General features: G+C 36.1%; 1 protein-coding gene across 4 annotated transcripts in view; it reads left to right on the top strand.

The window, feature by feature from the left end:
• The window catches only part of MGAT5 (alpha-1,6-mannosylglycoprotein 6-beta-N-acetylglucosaminyltransferase), a 148,491-nt gene that overhangs the window by 97,770 nt on the left and 27,598 nt on the right, over nt 1–23,123 (top strand). For all 4 annotated transcript variants that reach the window (XM_087711217.1, XM_087711211.1, XM_087711222.1 and 1 more), the window contains exons 6-11: nt 6,570–6,641; nt 8,951–9,118; nt 12,600–12,769; nt 14,277–14,411; nt 16,332–16,465; nt 18,366–18,499. In XM_087711217.1, the coding sequence (XP_087567343.1) occupies nt 6,570–6,641; nt 8,951–9,118; nt 12,600–12,769; nt 14,277–14,411; nt 16,332–16,465; nt 18,366–18,499 (813 nt within the window). The remainder of the gene's footprint in view (nt 1–6,569; nt 6,642–8,950; nt 9,119–12,599; nt 12,770–14,276; nt 14,412–16,331; nt 16,466–18,365; nt 18,500–23,123) is intronic.

Here is a 23,123-nt window from a genome sequence, read left to right as displayed (position 1 = left end):
TAGTTGTTTTAATCCAGCAAAATTGTATGTGAACAGCAATAAAAAAGCTACGCAGAAGTAACTCTCTTGTTGTTCTTGGTTTATGGGGCCTGATAATTGTTTTATCAATTAAAAGTCTTATGCTGATCATTATAAGCAGTATAGTTCAGTTTATTGCAATGTATAGTTTTATATGTAAACATTTTGAGCAGCTGCTATCCGGATGCTGCAATGATTCAGAGATCCCATGTAGTTCAGTGTGAATTGACTAATTATCCATGATGGATAATAAATCATTGGTAGTATGCTGAATGGTGTGTGCCTTCTGTTTCTGTCCTGCACTTATTTTGGTAGTAGGGCAAGGTAATTTTTCGTTTCCTTTCATCACACTCCACTCTCTAATGATCTGAACAGGGGTGAGTTTCTGCTGGCATTACTGACGGTTCGGTGCGCACACAATTTTGCCTATAAATAGGTCTGCGCATGCATTTTAAAAGGTCAAAAAAAGATGTTGCAGCGACCAAGGAACCGGTTCGGGGGCATGGCGAGCATGCCATCCCTACCAGTTCATAGACCCAGTCGCCATTTCCACTACCAGTTCAACGAAACTGGTGCGAACTGATAGGAACTCACCTCTGGATCTGAAGCCAGAAGAAGCAATAAAGTCTGGAGGAAGGATTTTTCTGTTTTATTCCCATACACACACACAATTAAATGAAGGAGGAAAAATGGTAAAAACAAAACGAAAATTTCTCCTTTTTCCTTCTAAATTCTAAGGTAAATGGTTCTTTCCTAGTTTTGAACCATTAGTGCTGCATAATCCATTTCAACTATTGGATTTTTTTGTTGGTCCATACACTATTCTTCATTATATAGGTCAGTGATGGCGAACCTTTTTTGGCTCGAATGCCAAAAGCGGGGGGAGCGCAGGGGGATTGTGCGTGGGCGTGCCACACCCATAATCCTATGCGCACGGCCCCAGCACATAGGGGTGCGTGCATGACCAGCGCTCCCCCCCCCCATTTTTGGTGTGCTTTTTTTGCCCTCCCCGGGCTCCAGAGGTTTATAGGAGCCTGGGGAGTGCGAAAAGAGCCTCCTCCCACCAGAGGCCCTCCGGAGGCTTCAGGAGCTTCCCTGAAGCCGCCAGAGTGCAAAAACTGGCCCTATGGTCAAAGTTCCGACCTATGAAGTGACCGGAAGTCACTTTCTGTTTGCTCGTAGGGTTGTTTTTTGCCCTCTGGAGCCTTCAGGGAAGCCTCCTGAAGCCGCCTGAAGGTTCTGGAGGGCTAAAACCGGCCCTATGAGCAAACCAGAAGTACATTCCTGTACTTCATTTAAATTTTTCGCACTTCAAGGAAGCCTCCGGAGGGCAAAAAATGGCCTCAAAAGAAGGCAGCTGGCCAGTGTGCACATGCACTCTGGCCAGCTGACAGGGCAACGCCTTGTGTGCCCTGACAAATGGCTCTGCGTGCCACCTGTTGCACGCATGCAATAGGTTCGCCATCACTGATATAGGTAGTATACACATATTTAACAAGGACAGTCTATGATTTTTTGTCTACAGAGGAAAAAGTCTTAATATAATTGAAAAGACAAAAAATGAATGTCTGTGTGAAACTCTCTTGCATTTTCCGTTATTTATTAAATATCTCTAATGTGATCAAGTGCCTTTGTTTCTTGATTTTTTAAACTGCAAACTTATGCTTGAAGTGAATAATTTTATATTGTATTATGCTGAATAAACACTTGTTTGTTTCATAGTTTTTATCTGCTGATAATTTTTCAGCCTTGATTGTAGATGACACAGAATAGTTACTTTATTTTTGTATGTTTTGTGTCAGCCTTCAATAGATAAGAAGTTAGCTTGTTAATATCTCCCTCACATCAACACGTATTCCTGGCATGTAATTGTAAATCTTGTTATCAATATCTTTTTATAGATAGCCTACATAAGCATATTATAGAGGATACAATAAACCTTGTTCATCAAAATACCTTCAAAAGAAATGTAATAATTGTGTTTGAAAGTGGTGGGTTTTTTGAATCAGTGAATCTAGACCCTTCTAATTTTGGCATAGAAAAATTAAAATATTACTTTTCGTTAACTGCAACACATTATAAAATAGGTCTATATCATAATTCCAATCCAACAGACTGTTAATTTTGCTTTGAGTAAGGAGCTTAAATAAAGTTAATCTTCAGGAATATCTCTATCTATATTTGCCCGGACACAATGGCCATTCTTGAAGCTCTCCCTCTGGACATTTGCATTACATAAAATTAGATGTGTGAATACAAAGGGGGATCTTTATAATTCTCAGGCTACACTTATTGGGTACAGGTAGTGCTCAATTTACAGCAGTTCATTTAGTGACCGTTCAAAGTTACGTCACTAAAAAAAGTGACATGTCCATTTTTCACACTTAACAACTGTTGCAGCATCCTCATGGTCACATAATCAAAATTCAGACACTTGGGAACTGAGTCACATTTATGACCATTGTAGTGTCCCGGGGTTAAGTGACCACCTTTGTGATCTTCTGACAAGCAGAATCAACAAGAAACCCAGATTCACTTAACAACAGCATTACTAGTTTAGCAACTGCAATGATTTATTTAACAACTCTGGCAAGAAAGGTCATAGAACATGGAGCAAAAATTACTTATGCTTGCGACAAACATTTTGGTTCAATTGTGGTTGTAAGTTGAGGATTATCTGTATTTGCTGTAGAATGTCATAAATAGTGCCCATGTTAATGTGATTTTGGGGCCATGCCAGGCATTCTTATCTAGGTATTTTTGTAATTTTTACAGATATATTTTCTTTTAAATAGACAACCAATAAAGGATAATCATTTTATGTTTTATAATATGTGGTGTTTTATTGTTTGGTTTTTTTTTATTTTAATAGGTTAATAGTCCACATTGAGAAATTTGGTTATTGGCACATTAGCAGTTGTAATAGTAAACAGATAATAACAACAATGGCCAAAAAATTAGCTAGTGTTAGAAACCATTACTTGTTTGACATGTAGCCTACTTTGCCATATGCTCTGATAGAATAAAACTAATTAGAGATTGGAAAGAAAGGACCAATTAAATTGTCATCAATTATGTTGCATTTGTTCCTTTGTATTTTTTATTGGATGGTAGCTATCCTATCGGATAGATTAAGTTCATAAAAAATGCTAGAAACCAATTCAATGCTATGTATGGATACGATTCTTTTCCAAATTAATTTTTATTAAAGAAGTCTTTAACAGAATAAATACAAATGTAAAGAAAAAGAAAAGTTATAAGTAAATAAGAAATATATAAAGACAAAAAGAAAGAGGAAAAGGAAAAAGATATAAAGAAGTGGCTCCCTTATGTGTTTTATTGTGAATATTTCAGTGTCTTTCTATCTTTGTGCATATAATAATCTTGCTGCAGTTACAATTTTCCATAACTTACAGTTGTCTGTTTATTAATCCCAGTAATAAAAGTTCTTGTTTCAGACTAATATTAATCTTTAAAATTCTTTGTATTGCTGTATATATTTAAACCCAGAATTTTCAAGCTTTTTTACAAATGCACCAAGCATGATAAAATGACCCATCATGTTTTTCACATTGCCATGTACAGATATGGTTCTAATGACTAATAATACCTGCATTAATTTCACAGGTCCATTATAAAGCCCATATTAAGCATTACTTTATCTGTTCAGTAGCTATCTTCTGGTAATATGCTATTGATCTGCTTGGCTTATTTGGAATTTTAAAAATATTTAGATACCCTTCAAAGATACAGTTTTTGCAGGAAGAAAGTACATATTTATTTGTACTACATTATTTTAATAGATGAATGAATGTTTTAGTAGTATATTCTTATCCATTCATTAGGAAGTATAGGCCAAACCTTGCCATTTCATACTTCAGCTTTGTAAAATTCATGTTATTTTCAGTAAGGCTTAGATATATGTATGTATGTGGGACATTTAATCCCATTGGGGCATAATTTTTTATAACCCCCTTTCTTGTAGAATTCAGTTTTTTTCTTTTAGCAAAGCTTTGTGCTTTACTGCTAGTGTGGTTATGAATGAGAACTAATAATTTTGAAAGGCTGCCTATTTTTATTTCTTTCTGAAATCTACAGTACTAGCTAGACTATTGGATGACTGATGTTCTGGCTAAAAGTCATCTCTTGAATTACAAAGGGCTCATACATTTCCATATTGTTCAAAGGTCACCTGGCAAAAGGTTTGAACTTCTGCTATGGGAAGCAAAGAAGTGCCATCAGGATATTGACCAAACGTTATTTGGCATACATACTTAATCCTACCATTCACGTTGCGGTTTATGCTAATCTTCTATAGATGAAAACTTAAGTATTAGAGATTGCAAGCATGAAAAGATATTCTTGTATTCGTTACAACAATGTGGATATATGAATTAGTCTTGCTGATGAAAGTCACTTGGAAGTGACGTTTTATAGGACTGTTTGGAAATACCCCTATCTAACCAATACTGATGATTAATTAATTCTAATAAAATATGCAGGATTGGATTCTAGTCATAAAATAATGTTATATGAGAATTTTTAAGACTGGCTTTGTTCCAAGTTACCAGGTCAGTATCTCTGCCCCCTCCCAAATGTTTCTCAATTTTCTGTTGCTTGTGGGCTACGTCTCCAAAATATTTTGGCTATCATTTTTTTTTTAACATGTAAGAATAGCAGTAGACTTATATACCGCTTCATAGGGCTTTCAGCCCTCTCTAGAACATTTTCCTTCATTCAATCTTTGCGGAAACATTTCCAGTGTGGACACTGCTCAATCCAAGGGTATGCTTGATAAGAATAACTTTTTTTAAAAAGACCCACCCCAGAAGTAAAAAGTATGTGAATGTAAAATAACCCTTCATTTAATCTGGAGTGGCTTTTTTACTGTAATCTGGAGTTACTTTTTCTTAAAAAAACCCATTCTTTTACTTTATAAGCATCCATGGGTGGTTCCACTTCCATTTCAGCACTGCCATCCCTGTATTTTATTTCCCGATTGGTTTACCCATTTTCAGCATATATACTGGTAATCACCTACTTTTCTGGCTTTTAAGTTTCTGGATTTTTTAAATATCAGGATGAAAGGACCAAAGGAAATTACTTTAACTTTTTTTCTAGGAATAAGCAATCCAATAAAGAAATGCATTGTGTTTAATATTGGTCTGCATGGCAATTGATATTGAAATAAGCTGAAATAATTTTTGCACAAGGCCTTTTAAAGACTCAAAGGGCCAAAGGGAGAATGAATATTCATTATCCTCTCTCTCACACAATTCTTTCTCTTATATGTAGCTTTTTCTCTTTTTCTTTTGAAGTCAAGTATGACTGAAAGCAAACCCAAATATTGAAATAATTGAATTGAAGGAAGTACAATGTTTAATATCTCAGCAATGATCCTTTCAAGTTCTGAACCATGTTTTGAATGGTCTTTTTCCACATAGCCCCAAAACTCTGTATGTCTCTTCCTCCAGCATGTATATATTGAGAAGGTGAACATTGATAGTGAACAGAAGCATTGTTTAAATATGACTTTTATTTCCCAGTAGTTTGTTGGTTGTTCTATCTATCAGGAATTAGATTATCTTCTAATGTTTTCTTACTGCATAGTAAATAATGTATATTTGGAAGTCCTTAGGCCTTGGTGTATAATTTCATCTTGTGGATAGCATTTTAGACATTATTTAATAACTGAAAGCCAGCAACTAGTTTTTGAATTTCAATACTCATCTCCAAAGCAATAGAAACTACATGAGAGTGAGTTCTCACATGCTCAAAGAAGTTAACCCAATATCACATCTTGCTGTTATTGTAACATGACAAAGATTGAAACCAGGCCGCCCTCCCCAATATAGGGGAGCAGTCAGCCTTATGCAAAATCCAGGCAGCATAAGGAATGGGAAATGGAACGTTGCTGTCACTTTTTATAAATCTTGTATTGGATGCATGCAAGTTACTGGAATTATTTCATAAGGACTTCCTTGCTCTCTTCAATACAATTCCTTATCAGAATTTCCTGGGTTCTTATATGCTTAATTGCCTCCAGTTTGGCCTGTCAAGCAAAAATTTAACTATATGATGCATCATGTGATGAGTATCATATCTTCATTTCTAAAATTTGTAGTGGCCTGGAATGAACCCCCCCAATTTGGTGCTGTTGGATATTCTGGCTGGGAATTTAGAGCATTCCCCCCCCCCTATATATATATATTTTAAAGAGCAACTAATCTGGGGTCTGTTCTGTCTTCCAGGCTAAGTGAATATTCTGATAGTATTTCCATATCTTGAGAACTATTGTTTTATGTTACTGATATGACCTCTAATAAAAGGTAACCAATTTATTGAAGGACAGAAACCTTTAGAAGTGAAGCTATTTCCTGTATCTTTTGAACTTCTTTGCTCTTTTTGCTAACTTGCTAAAAACATTTTTGTCACCTGCTGAACTTTAGCGTTCTGTTATGTGTGCTATTAAATGAGGATGGAATTGCATCAACAAAGTACACAGTTGGTCATTTTATTGGATTCTGAAGCTTAACTTAACACTTTTGCAGGTTGAAAATTGGTGTCCTCGTTTACCCTGGAGAGGAAAAAATCCCAATGAAGAAATGGATCAGAAGACAACGGTAAACCTTACTCCAATTTAAAATTGGCTTTGGAATTGTTTTAGTTTTTATAAAATAGATTTCTCAATGTTTCCACTAAGAAAAATAAAGTATAGAGAGTAACACAGAGAATTAGTCCAACTGCATCATCTGATATTCTAATAATGACTTGCCCTATTATCCCCCCTTCCCTCCCTTACTACTATGGGAAATACCAGTATGTTGGAAATAGGTTTTGAGAAAAATAAATTAAAAATTAAACCACTCAGCAAATATTTATGCACATGGCTCAATTTGTAAATGACTGGATTTATTGAATTTGCAAAAGGTATTTCAGATTTAAGTTCAGAATCTTTATTTGGCTCCCCCCCAGTCTAATTTTGGCCGAGATGTAGACCTAGTTACAATTCCCAACTATTCTCATCATTATATTTATATAATTATGCATTCTTACATGCCCCCACTTTGTGATTCTGTCTTTAACTCTCAATAGTTTCCCATTATAAGTATATTTCATGTTCCCTCTCCATTTTTCCATAGCTTGGTTTAGGTTACCCTTCATTATCTATAAATGGCAATCCTTACTGTTCAATATTCATTATAATTCCCTTAATCTACTATATAGAATAACAAGTGGTACACATCTCACTTTGTCCATCATCTTAAAAGTTCTATATATGTCCATGTTTCATATATTTTAGCCAATGCTTAATTGTCCTTCTCTTGTCATATTTAATCAATTAGCAACTCAGTTTAATTATCATGTATAAAAGTGAATCACAAACCTCTGCTTTACAATCTCCCCATATCAGTTTCATATTTGTCCATATTCCATATTTTAACCTTTATTTTTCCATTATCATATTCAATCAATTAGCAACTCATTTTATTGTCATATTTAGGAGTAAACCTCTTATCTCAGCTTTATATTTTCCCATATAACAATTTCTAGCTGTCTGTTTTTTTCTCTGAGTTCAGGATTCTATTTAGGCTTGATTTTAATGGTGTATGCATATTTTTTTATAATTTCACGTAGTTCTTCAAATTCCCAGCTTTCCATAATGTCCAGTTCCAAAGTTACAGTTAATTATACAGTTCTTATTTCAGAGTTCTGGCCCACCTTAAATTTATCTAATTCAGCTGCTGTGGAGAAGAGCGATGGGAGCCATCTTGGTCTTTTGTTCTACCTTAATGTCCAGTTCCAAAATTGCAGTTAGTTATACATATCTTATTTCAAAGTTCTGGTCCACCTTAAACTTAGCTAATTCAACTAATGTGTAAATGGAAGAGAACCTGGAGCCATATTGATCTTTTGCAGAAAAAAAAGAAGAAAAACTTCACATTTTCCCAGTTCTTGGTTTTGTTAATATTTTTTCTCTTGCTACTTTCCACCTCTCCAATTAATATATTAATTGGAGCAAAGTTGCATACAGCCAAACTTGGGTATGTTTCTCTTCGCTCCTGCTTTTCCAAGTTTTGATTTATGGCAGTTGGTTAATTAAAACTTCCCGCACAGACAAGATTAGGTTATCAGTTGTCAGTAAGAAAATAGTGCTTTTTTTCTTGAACTTTTTTCCTTGTTGCATTCCACCTCTCATTAATTGGAGTTGCTGAAGATATATTAGTTGGAAGAAATTCGGATGAAGTAAATCCTTAGGAATGTTGGTTTCTATTTCAAATTCAAAACCAAATTTAGAGTTTATATTTGAGTGGATTTGTTGCTTCTCTGCTTTCTCCCTTTCTGTGCAAATTGTTTCAAACAAATGGCTTTAGGAGGGGCTAGTGTTTCAACCTTCCATTTTTCCTTTCTTTCATTCCTTTTGCCAAAATCCAAATCTGTCTATTAATATTATTTGTGCTCTCAAGATTCTTTGCCATTTCCAAGTTTTGATTTATGACTGTGGGTTAAATGAATTTTCTTACCAGTCTTTCATCTTGTCCTCACACTCCTGTTCAGTTGCTTTGGCTGGAAGCCAGCTTCATGTGCAGCCATGTTGTCATGCTATCGCCCCGATTCTGATTCAGAGGGCAAATCTCCAACCTGCGGGGGACTTGTTGTCTCCCCCTGGGTCTGATGAGACGCTGCCCCTTCTTTGCCCCCCCTCTAGGGGGGTTCTGACCCAAAAAGGGTCTCGGAATTGCTTTGTCAGACAGGGTTCATGTGAGGTTCTTGAGAGCCCTCCCCCCCATGTCTGTTCAGCTGGAGAACTTCCGGTTGAACGTATGTCCCTTAAATTTAATGAAAATGAAACTACAACCTCTCACCTACACAAACACACAGAGAAATTTTGATTTTGCATTACCATTGATTTTTTAAATATATTATTTAGTTGAAGGCTGAAATCAGAACCAATTTTGATTTGCTGTATAAAATGATGTCAAGACACGAAGAATTCCGGTGGATGGTGCTGCGAATAAAAAGGATGGCTGACACTTGGATAGAAGCAATAAAATCACTTGCTGAAAAGCAAAACTTGGAAAAGAGAAAACGAAAAAAAGTGAGTTCACTACATAAAAAATATTTTTACATTGTTTAAACTTGAAAAGCACATTGCAACTTAATGTACCTAAAAATAAAAGCCCCCTTGAGTGGAGCTCTAGTTCTGTTAATGAGATGGACAGGTCTACCTAGATTTCTTGACAATAACTCAGTGCCATGGTCTATCTAGATCAGTGGTTCCCAATCTTTTCTATACCCCTTGTCCCTAGAACACTTCTGATATATTCTCCTACTCTTTAGAAAAGTAAAAATTTTTATGCATATACACTATAATTTTGAAACTTCTAAACCCATGTTTTCGCTCCCCCTGGAATATCGCCTCACACCCCCAGTTGGGAATCCCTGATTTAGAAGATACTGCTGAAATTCTCATGTCTGTTTGATACTTTGTAGCCTGCAAATTAGGCAAAATGCTGCATGCTGCATAACTTTGTCTATGCAGATACCGCAGGTGGACTAACTTACAAAAAATCAAAACTCATTACACCCAAGGGACTGAAATTTGAGAAAGTAGTTGCTGCTTCTGTTCTGAGGAGCTCTTGCTACTTCAGTGGCGCCTTCACACTACGGTCATGTGACCCTCACATTCACCATTTCCTCATACTTTTAAGATGGACACTCGCACAATCCTTTGCTCTCTTTCCCAGCAGCTGTTTACCTGCTTGCTTAGAAAGGAAGCAAAGGGAAGGAGGAAGGAACAGTGAGGATCCACAAGATACCCTTGTCAGCCCACTCTGTGCCCTCTTTGACCCCAGCTACCTCCTATGCAACTTTTCTGACCCAAGCTGCACCTCCTATGCTCCCTGCTCCCCTCCCCTCCCACACAAACAGACCCTTCCTAACCCGTGTTGCTTCCTGCACACCCTCCTTGAGCCACATGGCTGCCTTCCAGACTTGGGCACCCAACTCATGTCACACACACAGACACACACACACGCAGACACACACGCACACGCACACAGAGCTTTCCCTGAGTTATTTGTCCCTTTTCGGGCACCCATATATAACACATAGCTACATCCTATGCACTCTCTCATGTGACATTTGTCTTGCAGTCTAATGCACCCAAACCATGTTGCCCCCCTGCAGACCTCCCCAACACACATGGCAGCTCTTGTGCCCCTGACCTCTGCAGCATCCCCATGTGTCCACCCCAACCGATGTGGCTCCTCTCACACACCTTTCCTAACTGATACCACATACCTTTTTTGATCCATGCCAGAGGAGAGGGAGGGAAGGAAGGAAGGTTTCTGATGTTCCCTGCCAGCTTTCCACAGGCAAACTCAATGGGGGAGCTGACAGGAAATTGGAAGTTGCTCCCATTCTCACTGCTTTTTTTGCTCACATGCTGCCATTCTGTTCCATTGTTTAGGTGAGGAAATATCACTGAGATTAAGACCTAGTGAGTTATGGGTTTGCTTGTTAATTATAGCTCTGAATTTTCCTGGTGGCTTTATCTGTATGTGTCCACATGTGTGGATTATTGCAATTTTCTCAACATGGAACTAACTTTGAAAACCACCCACAAACTGTAGCTGGTACAGAATGTAACAGTTTGTGTACTGACAATGTTGAAATGCTCACTTGTAAAGCCTATACTATAGAAACTGAATCGGTTACCAATTTATTTCTGGATGCAATTAAAGGTGCTGGTAATAGCTTACTTGAGTTTTACAGGCCATAGGATCTAAGTTTCCATGAGATCACTAGCTTCAATTAAACTCTGTCTGCCCAGTTTGGGTCAGTAGAGAATAAACCACTTTGAGGAGCGGAAAGAACTGATTTGGAGAAAATATATTTGTGGCTAAAGCTTTCCCACTGTGGAACTCTATATACTTAGAAATATGAAGATATTATTAATACTGCCAAAAATAATTATTTAATAGATGTGCAAGGATTGAATGGGTGTGAAAAACTAAAACATGGATGATCCTATTTTTGTGGTTTTATGAAGGGTGAAATATGCAGATGATTGTACTACTGTTTAATTTGTATCATGATATTATTTACATTTTAATATTATTTAAGAGTTCCAGTTTAGTATAGTAGTTAAGGCATCAGGCTAGAAACTAGAAGACTATGAGTTCTAGCCCTGCCTTGGGCACAGAACCAGCTAGTAATTCTGGGCCAGTCATTTTCTTTCAGATCAAGAAAGGAAGCAATAGCAAACCAGTTCTTAAAAAAAAAAACTTCCCAACAAAAGGGAGGTGTCCAGGCAATCCCCAAGGATCAAACATATTTGAGCAGGTTCTGATCAGTTCTGGAGAACCAATAGTGGAAATTTTGAGTAGTTCTGGAGAACTGGTAAATACCACCTCTGACTGGCCCCGCCCCCATCTATTCTCTGCCTCCCGAGTCCCAGCTGATTGGAGGAAATGGGGATTTTGCAGTAACCTTCCCTTGGAGTGGGGTGGGAATGGAGATTTTACAGTATCCTTCCCTGCCATGCCCACCAAGCCATGCCATGCCACACCCTACCAAGCCACGCCCACAAAAAACGTTAGTAAAACATTTTGAATTCAAGCACTGATATGTATATTCATAAATATGGAGCTATAGTTTTCAATGTTTTCAGCCAACATTGTTGTAGAACAACATTTGGGAAAACTGTTAGAAAATTAGATCCTGTGACAATCTATGAAAAGTTATAAGGAAAACTAACATATAGAACATGACAGTTAGTCCTTGTGTACAGGTAGTCCTCGACTCACAACCACAATTGACCCCAAAATTTGTTACTAAGCAAGACAGCTGTTCTGGAATTTGTCCCATTTTACAACCTTTTTTGTCAATGATTACTAAGTGAATCACTTCAGTTGTTAAGGTAGTAACATGGTTGTTAAGTGAATCTGGCTTCCCCATTGATTTTGCTTGTCAGAAGGCCCTGAAGGATGTTCACATGATTCTGGGACACTGCAACTGTCATAAATATATGCTAGCTGCCAGCCATCTGAATTAATCATCATCTGGTCTTGAGGATACTGCAACAGTTATGTGAAAAATGGTCAGTTTTTGCAGTGCCATTGTAACTTTGAACAGTCACTTGATGAATGATTGAGGACTACTTATAGTAGAAATGAAGATATATATATATATATATATATATATATATATATATATATATATGTTAATGACTCTATCCTAGACTTTTGGTTAGTGACAAACCGATAGATAGATAGATAGATAGATAGATAGATAGATAGATAGATAGATAGATAGATAGATAGATAGATAGATAGATAGATAGATGATAGATAGATAGATAGATAGATAGATAGATAGATAGATGATAGATAGATAGATAGATAGATAGATAGATAGATAGATAGATAGATAGATAGATAGATAGATAGGTTTGTCACTAACCAAAAGTCTAGGATAGTCATTAAATTATGCTTATGCATATTAAAGGAAATTCATGCTAGAAATGTTCAACAGATGGTGCCAAAATTGTTCCTCATTGTGTTTTCCTTTTGCAGGTCCTTGTTCATCTGGGACTCCTCACAAAAGAATCTGGATTCAAGATTGCAGAAAATGCCTTCAGTGGTGGCCCACTTGGGGAACTAGTCCAGTGGAGTGATTTAATTACATCTCTCTATTTACTGGGCCATGACATAAGGATTTCGGCTTCTCTGGCAGAACTCAAGGAGTAAGGAGTTATAATCCACTTTAAAAGTGAAGCAGCAAAACCATTCTTCCCAAAGTATTCATTGTACAGCCTATAATTTTGAGAAGGGGGAAATGAAAGTGATAAATCCCCTAAACAGTGATAAAAATTATTTTCATAAGTTAAATACATGCATCGTGAAACAGATAGTATACTTTGTAGTTTCTTCCTCCTGAGTTTTGAGTACATGTATACTAGATCATTTGAGTTTTGAGTAAATGAATACTAGACTATGCAGCTTTATTCCCTATCGTTACAGGTGTGTTAGACATCTGCAGAAAAACTAAATGGGCTTAATTTGTTGCCTTTCTTTCTTAAATGAAACTTTATTTCTTAATAAGAAATGTTATGGATAAATTGACTGTAATTTGTATGAAAATACTTGTTTTACTATGATTTTGATCTATTTTGACAGCCTTATTGCATAAGAGCTATAATTTCTAAATTTAAGGATTTAGAATATTGCACTGGAAAGGCCTTGAGAACTGCAGATTTTCTTGCGTTGCCCAGTTTCACAGCAGAGGCTATTTGATAGAAGAACTTTGTTACGTCACATCAATGACTATAGTTGTAAGGAAAAGGAAAAGGGGAAGCCACATTAGATAGTGTCATTTACACAATGAACTTGAACTGGGGCAAACTCTGGGAGACAGTGGAAGACGGGAGTCTGGCACACTGTGGTCCATGGAAGAATCAAACACAACTTAACGACCGAATAACAAAAAATCAATGACTATTACTGATAAGGCCACAGAACTGTAGAGCTATTCACACGCTATTAGAACAAACCTGAAAGTCATTATATGTTGCTTTCCTATAAAACAAGCAAGACTGTAGCTGTCACTAAAATCTGTCCTGCCTTTGATTATATAGAAAGAGTAATGAAAGCAAGTATCTGCACTGTTGACTTGAAAAATTAAACACCTGTTGACATTCTTGTATAACAAGAAATTTGGTCTAGTGGATAAGGCGGCAGGCTAGAAGCCAGGAGATTATGAGTTTTAGTCCTGCCTGAGGCATGGAATCCAGCTGAGTGACTAGTCCCTTTCTCTCAACTCCGCTCATCTCACAGGGTTGTGGTGAAAATAAGAGTACTGTACATTGTGTATTTACCACCTTGAGTTATTTACAAAAGAGAGAGAGACAGACAGACAGACAGACAGACAGACAGGTAGAAAATGTAAACAATTTATATATATATATATAATTGTTGTACCAGCAGAATGTTTTGCTCATGTATCAATTAGGCTATCAAATGTTATTACTTTCTTGTAGTATTTTTAATGAAAGTCTTATTTTTAATATTAATTAATTACAGTTTTAGAGCAGCTAGTTTTCTGGGTTAGACTATGTCTTTGGGAAAATGTAGTGCTCCTTTTCAAGAAACTTGCCTTTACTTCAGCAATTTGTTCTCTCTGTAAAAAGAATTTTCCTTAAAATGTGTTTTACTCTTCTTCTTCTTCTTTTTCCTCTTCTTCTTTTTGGCTAGGATTATGAAGAAGGTAGTTGGTAACAGATCTGGGTGTCCTACACAGGGGGATAAAGTGGTGGAGCTTATTTATATCGACATTGTGGGACTCACTCAGTTTAAGAAAACTCTTGGGCCATCCTGGGTTCATTATCAGTAAGTATTCATACTTTACAAAATAATTCTCTTTACAGGTAGTCCTGAACCTACAACCATTTATTTAGTGAACAAAGTCACAACAGCACTGAAAAAAGTGACTTATGAGTGTTTTCCACACTTACAACCATTGCAGGATCCCCATGGTCACGAGATCAAAATTCAGGAGCTTGGCACTGGAATGTATTTATGACGGTTGCAGTGTCCTGGGGTCATGTGATCACCTTTTGCAACATTCTGACAAGCAAAGTCAATGGGGAAGCCAGACTCACTTAACAATCGTGTTACTAAGTTAACAACTGTAGTGAGCTACGTAAAAGAAAGGTCATAAAATGGGGCAAAGCTCACACCTGCCTCACTTAGCAACAGAAATTTTAAGCTCAGTTGTGTGCTTGTAAGTCGAGGACTACCTATTTGTATTAACTGTAACTTCTTATTTCTTTTCATACTTAACTCTTGATCCTGACATTTTCTCTCTATTCACAAGCAGCTTTCACACAGAGCATTTTGAGACAGAACAGACAAAGAAAGCCTCTATTACATACCTGGCTTAGCGCTTGATGTATATTTGCTAAGCTTAGACGAAGGAATCTTTATGGATGAGCAGCTGTTTGCACACATAGGCGTCCCTGTGATTTGAACATTCAGCTGCACAGATGGCTTTATTTTGTGAAATTGTAAGCTGCTTCCATTAGAGATACTCAGGTGGAACCTACGTCTACTGCTTAAAATATTTTTATTAAAAGTAGTGGACAGGGGTTTTTAAAGTATAAAGTACCACAAGTTAATACCTGTTTATCTGATTCCTCATTTATCTTATTCTCAAATTGGATGAAAACAATCTTCTTTAACTAAGCGCTCATTGGGAATGTTGAGTCCACAAATTCTAAAATTCCCAGCCAGTATATTTGCTGCTTTCATTAGCTGAAAATTTTGTAAATTGGAGTTATATCTCACTGAAGGCCCTATGGCCTTCAGAGAACTCTATATTCTCCAACAGCTAAATTGTTCAGATGTTGGATATAAATGTACTTTACATAAAGTCCATGCATTATTTTATTATACCTTCTGTGGTCTGTATTCCGAATAACCATTAAATGAGAAAAACAACAAAATGTTTAAAACCGTGTTTAAAATTAGATTTTTTTTACTTAACCCAGATCTAGGAGCAGCTATAAAACACTTTCGATATCATCTTTTGCCTTCGACTGTTGTCATTAAATTTATTTTACAGATTTAAAAAGCTTATAAGTAACCAGAGACTTATGACCATTTCCCACACTTATGACTGTTGCAGCATCCCCATTGGCACATGATCAAAATTCAGATACCTGGCATGTATTTATGATGGTTGCAGGGTCCTGGGATCATGTGATCACCTTTTGCAACCTTCTGACAAGTCAGTGGGGAAGCCAGATTCACTTAACAACTATGCTGCTAACTTAAGAACTGCAGCGATACACTTTAGCAACTGTAGCAAGAAAAGTCATAAAAGGGATCAAAACTCACCTAACAACTGTTTTACTTAGTAGTGAATATTTTGGGTTCAGTTGTCATAAGTTAAGGACTACCTGCACTTGTTTTCCTCTCTTTTGGACCATCCATTCCTCCTAAGAAAAAAATAGCTTCTGGCTACTGTACTCTGCTGGTGACTGCAGAGCTCCAAAACACATATCTCTTCCCACACCTTTGTCAAGGTTGCACCTTTATTGGCAACTCTGCTAGGCTGACACTGGGGAAAAGGAACAAATGGAGAAAGGGGTTAAGGGAACACAGGTGCTTGCAATTTTGTACAAGCACCTTGCTGTTCTGCACAGTACTTCTCCGCATTGTGCCAAAACAAATTACATTGTGTTTCGTTTTTATAATATACAGTTTATAATATATTCTGTTGGGATTATGCTTTGTTTTCCATTCCAGGTGTATGTTACGGGTGCTAGATTCCTTTGGCACCGAACCAGAGTTTAATCATGCTCACTACGCCCAGTCTAAAGGCCACAAAACACCATGGGGGAAGTGGAACCTTAATCCACAGCAGTTTTATACAATGTTTCGTAAGTTAGTCTTGTCAATAAAATAATTCAATGTCACTCAGAATTCGTGTTTGTCTTAGGGGGATTTTTCATGCTGTCTTCAAAATTAAGCCAATAATTAAATTATTAACAGTAGCAATATCACTTAGATTTATATAGTGATATTACATAGTGCTTTACATTTCTGACTGATTTATAAAGTCAGCATTATTTGCATGTTGCCCCCAACAATCTGGCTCCCCATTTTACCGACTTCGGAAGGATGGAAGGCTGAGTCAACTTTGAGCCCCATCAGAGTCGAACTCCTGGCAGTGGGCAGAGTTAACCTGCAACACTGGACTTTAACCACTATGCCACTAGGATGCCTTTGCCTCTAGTTGGAATTTTGCCTCAGCTAGTAATTTCTTGCTTAAAATAGCTGTTATTGCTTGGGGAAATAATGCACTTAATCGACTTTTGGATAAGGAAGACAATTTTTTTTAAATTTTAAATATGCACTTGGGAAAGATGTTTTAGATTCTTGAATAATATGATAAAGACACCAGCAGGTCTATGAAATGTCTCTTTTGGGGGGTAGAAAATAGATTTAACTTCATGATGCTTCCTTTGTTTTGCCACATTGCTAATTGTTGTGAGTTCATCTAGAGAGCATCTTAAGGTTTACACCCTTCCCAACCTATCATGGTTTACTTTAATGTAACTCATATGAACCCCAGTGGCAAATATAATTTCAACCTTTCACTTGAAAAACTTATGTAATAGGATAATCCCAGGTATGGTAAAAGTAGAGAAATACGTTTTTAAAATAAACAGGGTTTCCCATAATAATCAACTCAGTCTAAAGAGTTTGTTTCTAAAATATTTGCAGAAATAAAAAGCAAGTTTGATTTAAAATATAATAGAATAACAGAGTTGGAAGGGACCTTGGAGGTCTTCTAGTCTAACCTCCGCCTAGACAGGAAACCCTGTACCATTTCAGACATATGGTTATCCAACATCTTCTTAAAAACTTCCAGTGTTGGAGCATTCACAACTTCTGGAGGCAAGCTGTTCCACTGATTAATTGTTCTAACTGTCAGGAAATTTATCCTCTGTTCTAAGTTGCTTCTCTCCTTGATTAGTTTCCACCCATTGCTTCTTGTTCTACCCTCAGGTGCTTTGGAGAATAGTTTGACTCCCTCTTCTTTCTGGCAGCCCCTGAGATATCGGAACACTGCTATTATGTCTCCCCTAGTCCTTCTTTCTATTAAACTAGAAATACCCAGTTACTGCAATTGTTCTTTATTTGTTTTAGTCTCCAGTCCCCTAATCATCTTTGTTGCTCTTCTCTGCACTCTTTCTAGAATCTCCACATCTTTTTTTACATTGTGGCAACCAAAACTGAATGCAGTATTCCAAGTGTGGCCTTACCAAGTCATTACTTGGCTCAGTGTGTTTCTTAACAGGCTAGTAAACTCATGCATTGTTGCTGGATTCAGATGTTTTTCCTGCTCTTGATGTTCCACAGTAGTTAGAGACTTTAGAGGAATTAATTATGACTCCAGTAAATATATCCATTTTTAAGGAATTTGAACAAGTTTTTTTGTGCAACCTCTAGAATAAGGAGCTTAATGTTTTGTCCTGGTTTTCTTTTCCAAAAGAAATAGCATTAGATGATGTTTGATTAGTTTCTTATGACTTAAAAATAAATGCAATACAGGAAAGAAAAAGTCCTTTATGTATAAGAGACAAATCAGATAAATAAGATCATAAATAAAATTACAAATATTTCCTGTTGAAAATATAACTCAACAGTTGAAACAAACTCATATTTGAACTTGTCAATGCATTTTCCAGACATTTGCAGGCTGTAAATTGTCCATTTTTTTGCATGTGTTAAAGTGAATGATGCACTAATACACTTTTGTTGTTTAATTTGCAGCTCACACTCCAGATAACAGTTTTCTTGGATTTGTTGTGGAACAGTATCTGAATTCCAGCGATATCAAACACTTCAATGTCATTAAAAGGCAGGATCAATCACTTGTTTATGGGAAAGTTGATAACTTCTGGAAGGTGAGTGGCCAGGTTAAGCAAATTTGTTTCAGTTGAGCATAACACAAAGTTGAAAACTTTTTATTTGATGATACTTTTTAAGACCTTTACTGTATGTCCAAACTGGCTCTCAAAATATATATTATTTTTTATTTATTTACTTATGGTCCAAAACCAAATCACAGAATTTAAAATTATTAATATATGCATAAGTAAGTTTATGTAGTACATACATATATAAAAAGGGGAGTCATACATTTACAGTTGTTTTTATCTAAAAGATTTAGATACTATGTCACATTATGCTTTGAAAATAGTTAAATCTCCTTTTATTTATTTGTTTCTTTCTTTGTAAAGACTGACCATTGGCTCTAGTGCATATATGTCCATCTATCAGTGTCCTGTCTGTTTAGCAGTTTCTTCCCAAATGTCATCTAAATTTTCCCTATTACATTTTGTGAAAATATATTAGATAGTTTAATCAGCTCAGTATTCTATAGAGTATATCTGTTGATTTTGCTAATGTAGTTGCTAGAATTAATAAAGTACAAAATAATCTTTGTTAATATATTACAGTAAGTCTTAATTATTTTATTGCTAGATGTTTTAAAATTATTAGTTTTTCCTTCCCCAAATCAATCTATCCTATTTCTGTAATAAAGAAGAAAGCATATAAAATTATGGTTTTATTAAAAGTATTCAAAATAGTCTTTTCTAACCCATTCTCCAGATGTAGTGTATTTCAGTTTCTATCATTTCCTTCCAATTCAGCAAGTATGGAAAGTTTCACATTAGGTATCTGTTGTAAAAACATTCTTCTGTTAAATCAATTATCTTACTTTAAATTTTCTAAAGAGATGAAAAATAGGAGGGGAGCTATATACATCATATTATAACACATCATAAGAATGTTTGCACACGATTTCATCCAGCTGATACTTGTGGAAAAATATTTTTTCCAGAAGCTGTACTATTGCTCTAGAAAGAAAGAAGCAGATTTGAAAAGTAACGCCAGAAATGTATTTAGGCTTGAGCTTATGCCCTTATGAGATTTTGAAAATATGTTATTAAGAGCTATAATTAATTTCTCTTTATACTCATCTTGCTGCATTAAATGTGAGGAAAAATATTTTAATCCATATTCTGCTATTTCTAATGTTTATTTAATCTTCAACCAACCATTAGACATGTATAACTTACTCTGTAAGTATTATTCTCTTTAAGAATAATTATAGTGCAATTGAGGACATACAATTACCGTATTGGCCAATTCCAGCTCAAGTCACAATGCTGACAGAGTGTTAAGTTCTCTCTAAGCAAAAGGTGAAGAGAACTTTGGAATGATGTCCTTACATTTAGAATGGATTATGATTACTTTAAAATTCTTGTCCCCTTTTCTCCTCCAAAAATATATATCATAGTTTTTAAACCTCCTTCCTCTGGGGAAAACACTAAATGATCTGATTGGTTTGTTGGGTTTTTTTTTAAAGAATTGGCTTCCAGGTAAATCATATAAATAACATAGCATGCTTACAAGCTAAAAATATACAAGGAAAAGTTTCATCCATCCCTTTGTCAATCCATTCTGATTTTACAACTTACTGACACTGAATTTATTGTCTTTCTCAGGATTATATGTTTCTATTAAAATTGCCTTCGAAGAGAGAATTAAAAATCCCTTTCAGCCTTTGGTCAACCAAAGAAATTTTATAAAGAGGCATTTTTAAGTATAGTGGAAATAAAAAGCATGAAATAATAACAATTGCATACATGATAACAAACAAAAATGTTTTTTGGGAAATGGAAGTTTATTATAATTATCAAGAGTTGACAAGGCAGATCTAGTCACTGCTCTTCTGTGTGTTTAGTATTGGAGAATTGTTTTTTTAAATCTCATGCACCTAAGCAATATGGGTATTTCACTGTTTTGTGAATACAGGTAGTCCTTGACTTTCAACAGTTCATTTAATGATTGTTCAAAGTTACAACGGCACTGAACAAAATGACTTATGACCATTTTTTAAAGTTACAACCTTTGCAGCATCCCCATGATCATGTGATTGAAATTCAGATGCTTGGCAACTGGTTCATATTTATGACTAGTGTCCCAGGATCATGTGATCACTTTTTGCAACCTCCTGACAAGCAAAGTCAATAGGGTAGCCAGATTCACTTAACAAATTTATCAACTCCAGTGATTCACTTAACAACTGTGGCAAGAAAGGTCATAAATGTGGCAAAACTCAATAAATTAACAACAGAAAGTTGGGGCTCAATCGTGGTCATAAGTCAAGGACTACCTGTATACTAGATCATTCTCTGTTTCTAACAAACATGAGTCTAAAGAGTTTCTTGTGTTCCTGGTTTTTTTTTTACTTTCAGTAGTGAAAAAAGACCCCAATTCCTTAAAGCTCCCTTAATTCTTGGTTTATTATTTGATTTTTCACTGAACAAACTTAAGCACACTCAGTTTTTGGGGGGTTCACTAAGTCATAGTGTTGCTCATTTAACATGGACTTCAAATATGGCACCATTTAGAAATAAGCAATCTAGTGTGGTTTATGATATATCAATTTATGAATAACTGATATAGCTCCACCTCTTTTTCTTACTCTATTTACAAATTTGATAGCTTAATCATATTTTTCTGCAAATCACATCACAATGGAAAAATTGTAATTTATGGGAATGGAATAGTAAATGAGGCAAACTACAAATGCATGATCAAGTTTGGATTGAGAGTGAATTATCAAATCAAGAACATTATGTTATAATCAGTCCAACTAATTATTCCTTTGTCTGTGTTCTATTGCTTCATTAGGTCAGTAGGTATTTTTGGATATGTTGTGAGGACATGCTGAGAATGCCATAATTATGATGTTCAGCTTCTGCTGCATTCATGCATAATGAGCTTCAAAACTGCATTATGGTTTAGAAATAAAATTATCTGTTTGCAGTTTCCTCCTGTACATTTTCAGAGTTCACCATTTCAGAGCAGGGTACAGAAATGTATTCTGTAAGTGTGGAATTGTTGTCTCCTGCCGTATCCTCCCATTAAACCATGGCATATTGAATCTACGAAGTATTTAACTAGCATCCATTAATCAGAATTTTGCAACTCAGCTCAAAGTATGCCTAAGAACTTCCTTATGTAAAAAAAAAATCCCAAAAGTAGATTAAAGTGTACTGTTGTATAAATAATCAAGGATTTGTCTATCAAGTATATTGATTTTTAAAGAGGATCCTGCAAAAACAAATCTGGAAAATGCAGACAAAATTGTATTGTTGTTCTAGTGAAGAGCTGCTTTTGATACTTGCCACTATATAATCTGAACACATTTTTTAATATAAATAATAGGTCATAATTCTAGCCGATAAGATTGAAAAGTATATTACTTTAATGTTGCTACCAAGTCAATATCATTTATTGTTAAGTATTATTTTATACTTATGTCTGTTTTATTTTTGAGGCATTTAAACATAAATTATAGGCACTTGCCATTGTACTCCAAAAGATTCAGGCATTGTCAATGGTGCAATTATACAGTAATAAAAGAATAGGGATTTCTTAATTCTAACAAAATTCAGTCATTTTCTCTGAATAAAAAAACACATTGTCATAATTTCTCTAAGGAATTTAAGTTTTAGCAAAAGCTAAGGCAAAATGTATTTTAATATTTTAAAAATGAATAATAACTTTTAGGGATGGTATGATGAAACTGAAATGGTTTATTTTGTTCTGTTGGCCATTCTGTCATTAACATTCTTTGAAAGAACAATCAAGCAGATCACTGTTGAGAATATTCATGATACATAATGAGTTGACTTTGTGATCCTTGAAATCCTAATTTTTAGCAATGATCCCTCCATTTGTTCAGTTCTTATTTTTCCCCAGCTGGTCTGCATGGGCAAGAGAATTTGTTCTATTTTTCTTTATGTTAGAGGCTGAGTTGCCTTCCAGATAGAAAAGAAAGACCAATGTTCTTCTGAGACTTCAAGAGCCATCTGTAATGTCTCAATTTCCTCCATAGTTCTTGAGCATAGTGCATAGGCTAAGTGGTTAAACAGAGCTTGGCTGTAAATTTGCTGAACAGGAGTATCCCTTTTGGAATTACTGTTAGACAGTGACATGAAATTAAGGACCGTACATTTATTTAATTCTGCATGTCTTGAAAAAGCAGTTCTCTGCTTCCTTCTAACTACAGATAGTCCTTGAGGCTTAAGGCGGCGGTGGTGAGGCCCCTCCTGAAGAAACCGTCTTTGGATCCAGCAGTTCTTAATAACTACCGTCCAGTCTCCAACCTCCCCTTTGTGGGGAAGGTTGTTGAGAAGGTGGTGGCCTTACAGCTTCAGCGTACCTTGGAGGAAGCTAACTATCTTGACCCCTTCCAGTCTGGCTTCAGGCCCGGTTACAGCACTGAAACCGCTTTGGTCGCATTGACCGATGATCTCTGGAGAGCCAGAGATGGAGGCTATGCGTCCATCCTGGTTCTCCTTGACCTCTCAGCAGCTTTCGATACCATCGACCATGGTATCCTTCTGCGACGACTGCGGGAGGTGGGGGTGGGCGGCACTGTTTTACAGTGGTTCTCCTCCTACCTCTCGGACAGGTCGCAGTCGGTGTTGGTGGGGAGGGAGAGATCGT

This window comes from Thamnophis sirtalis, unplaced genomic scaffold, assembly GCF_051295495.1.
Source record: "Thamnophis sirtalis isolate CommonGarterSnake01/CBP01778 unplaced genomic scaffold, rThaSir2_p1.2 scaffold_1, whole genome shotgun sequence".
NCBI lineage: Eukaryota > Metazoa > Chordata > Lepidosauria > Squamata > Natricidae > Thamnophis > Thamnophis sirtalis.
Note: the sequence above shows the minus strand (reverse complement) of the source record. Positions and strands in the feature narration are given on the sequence as shown.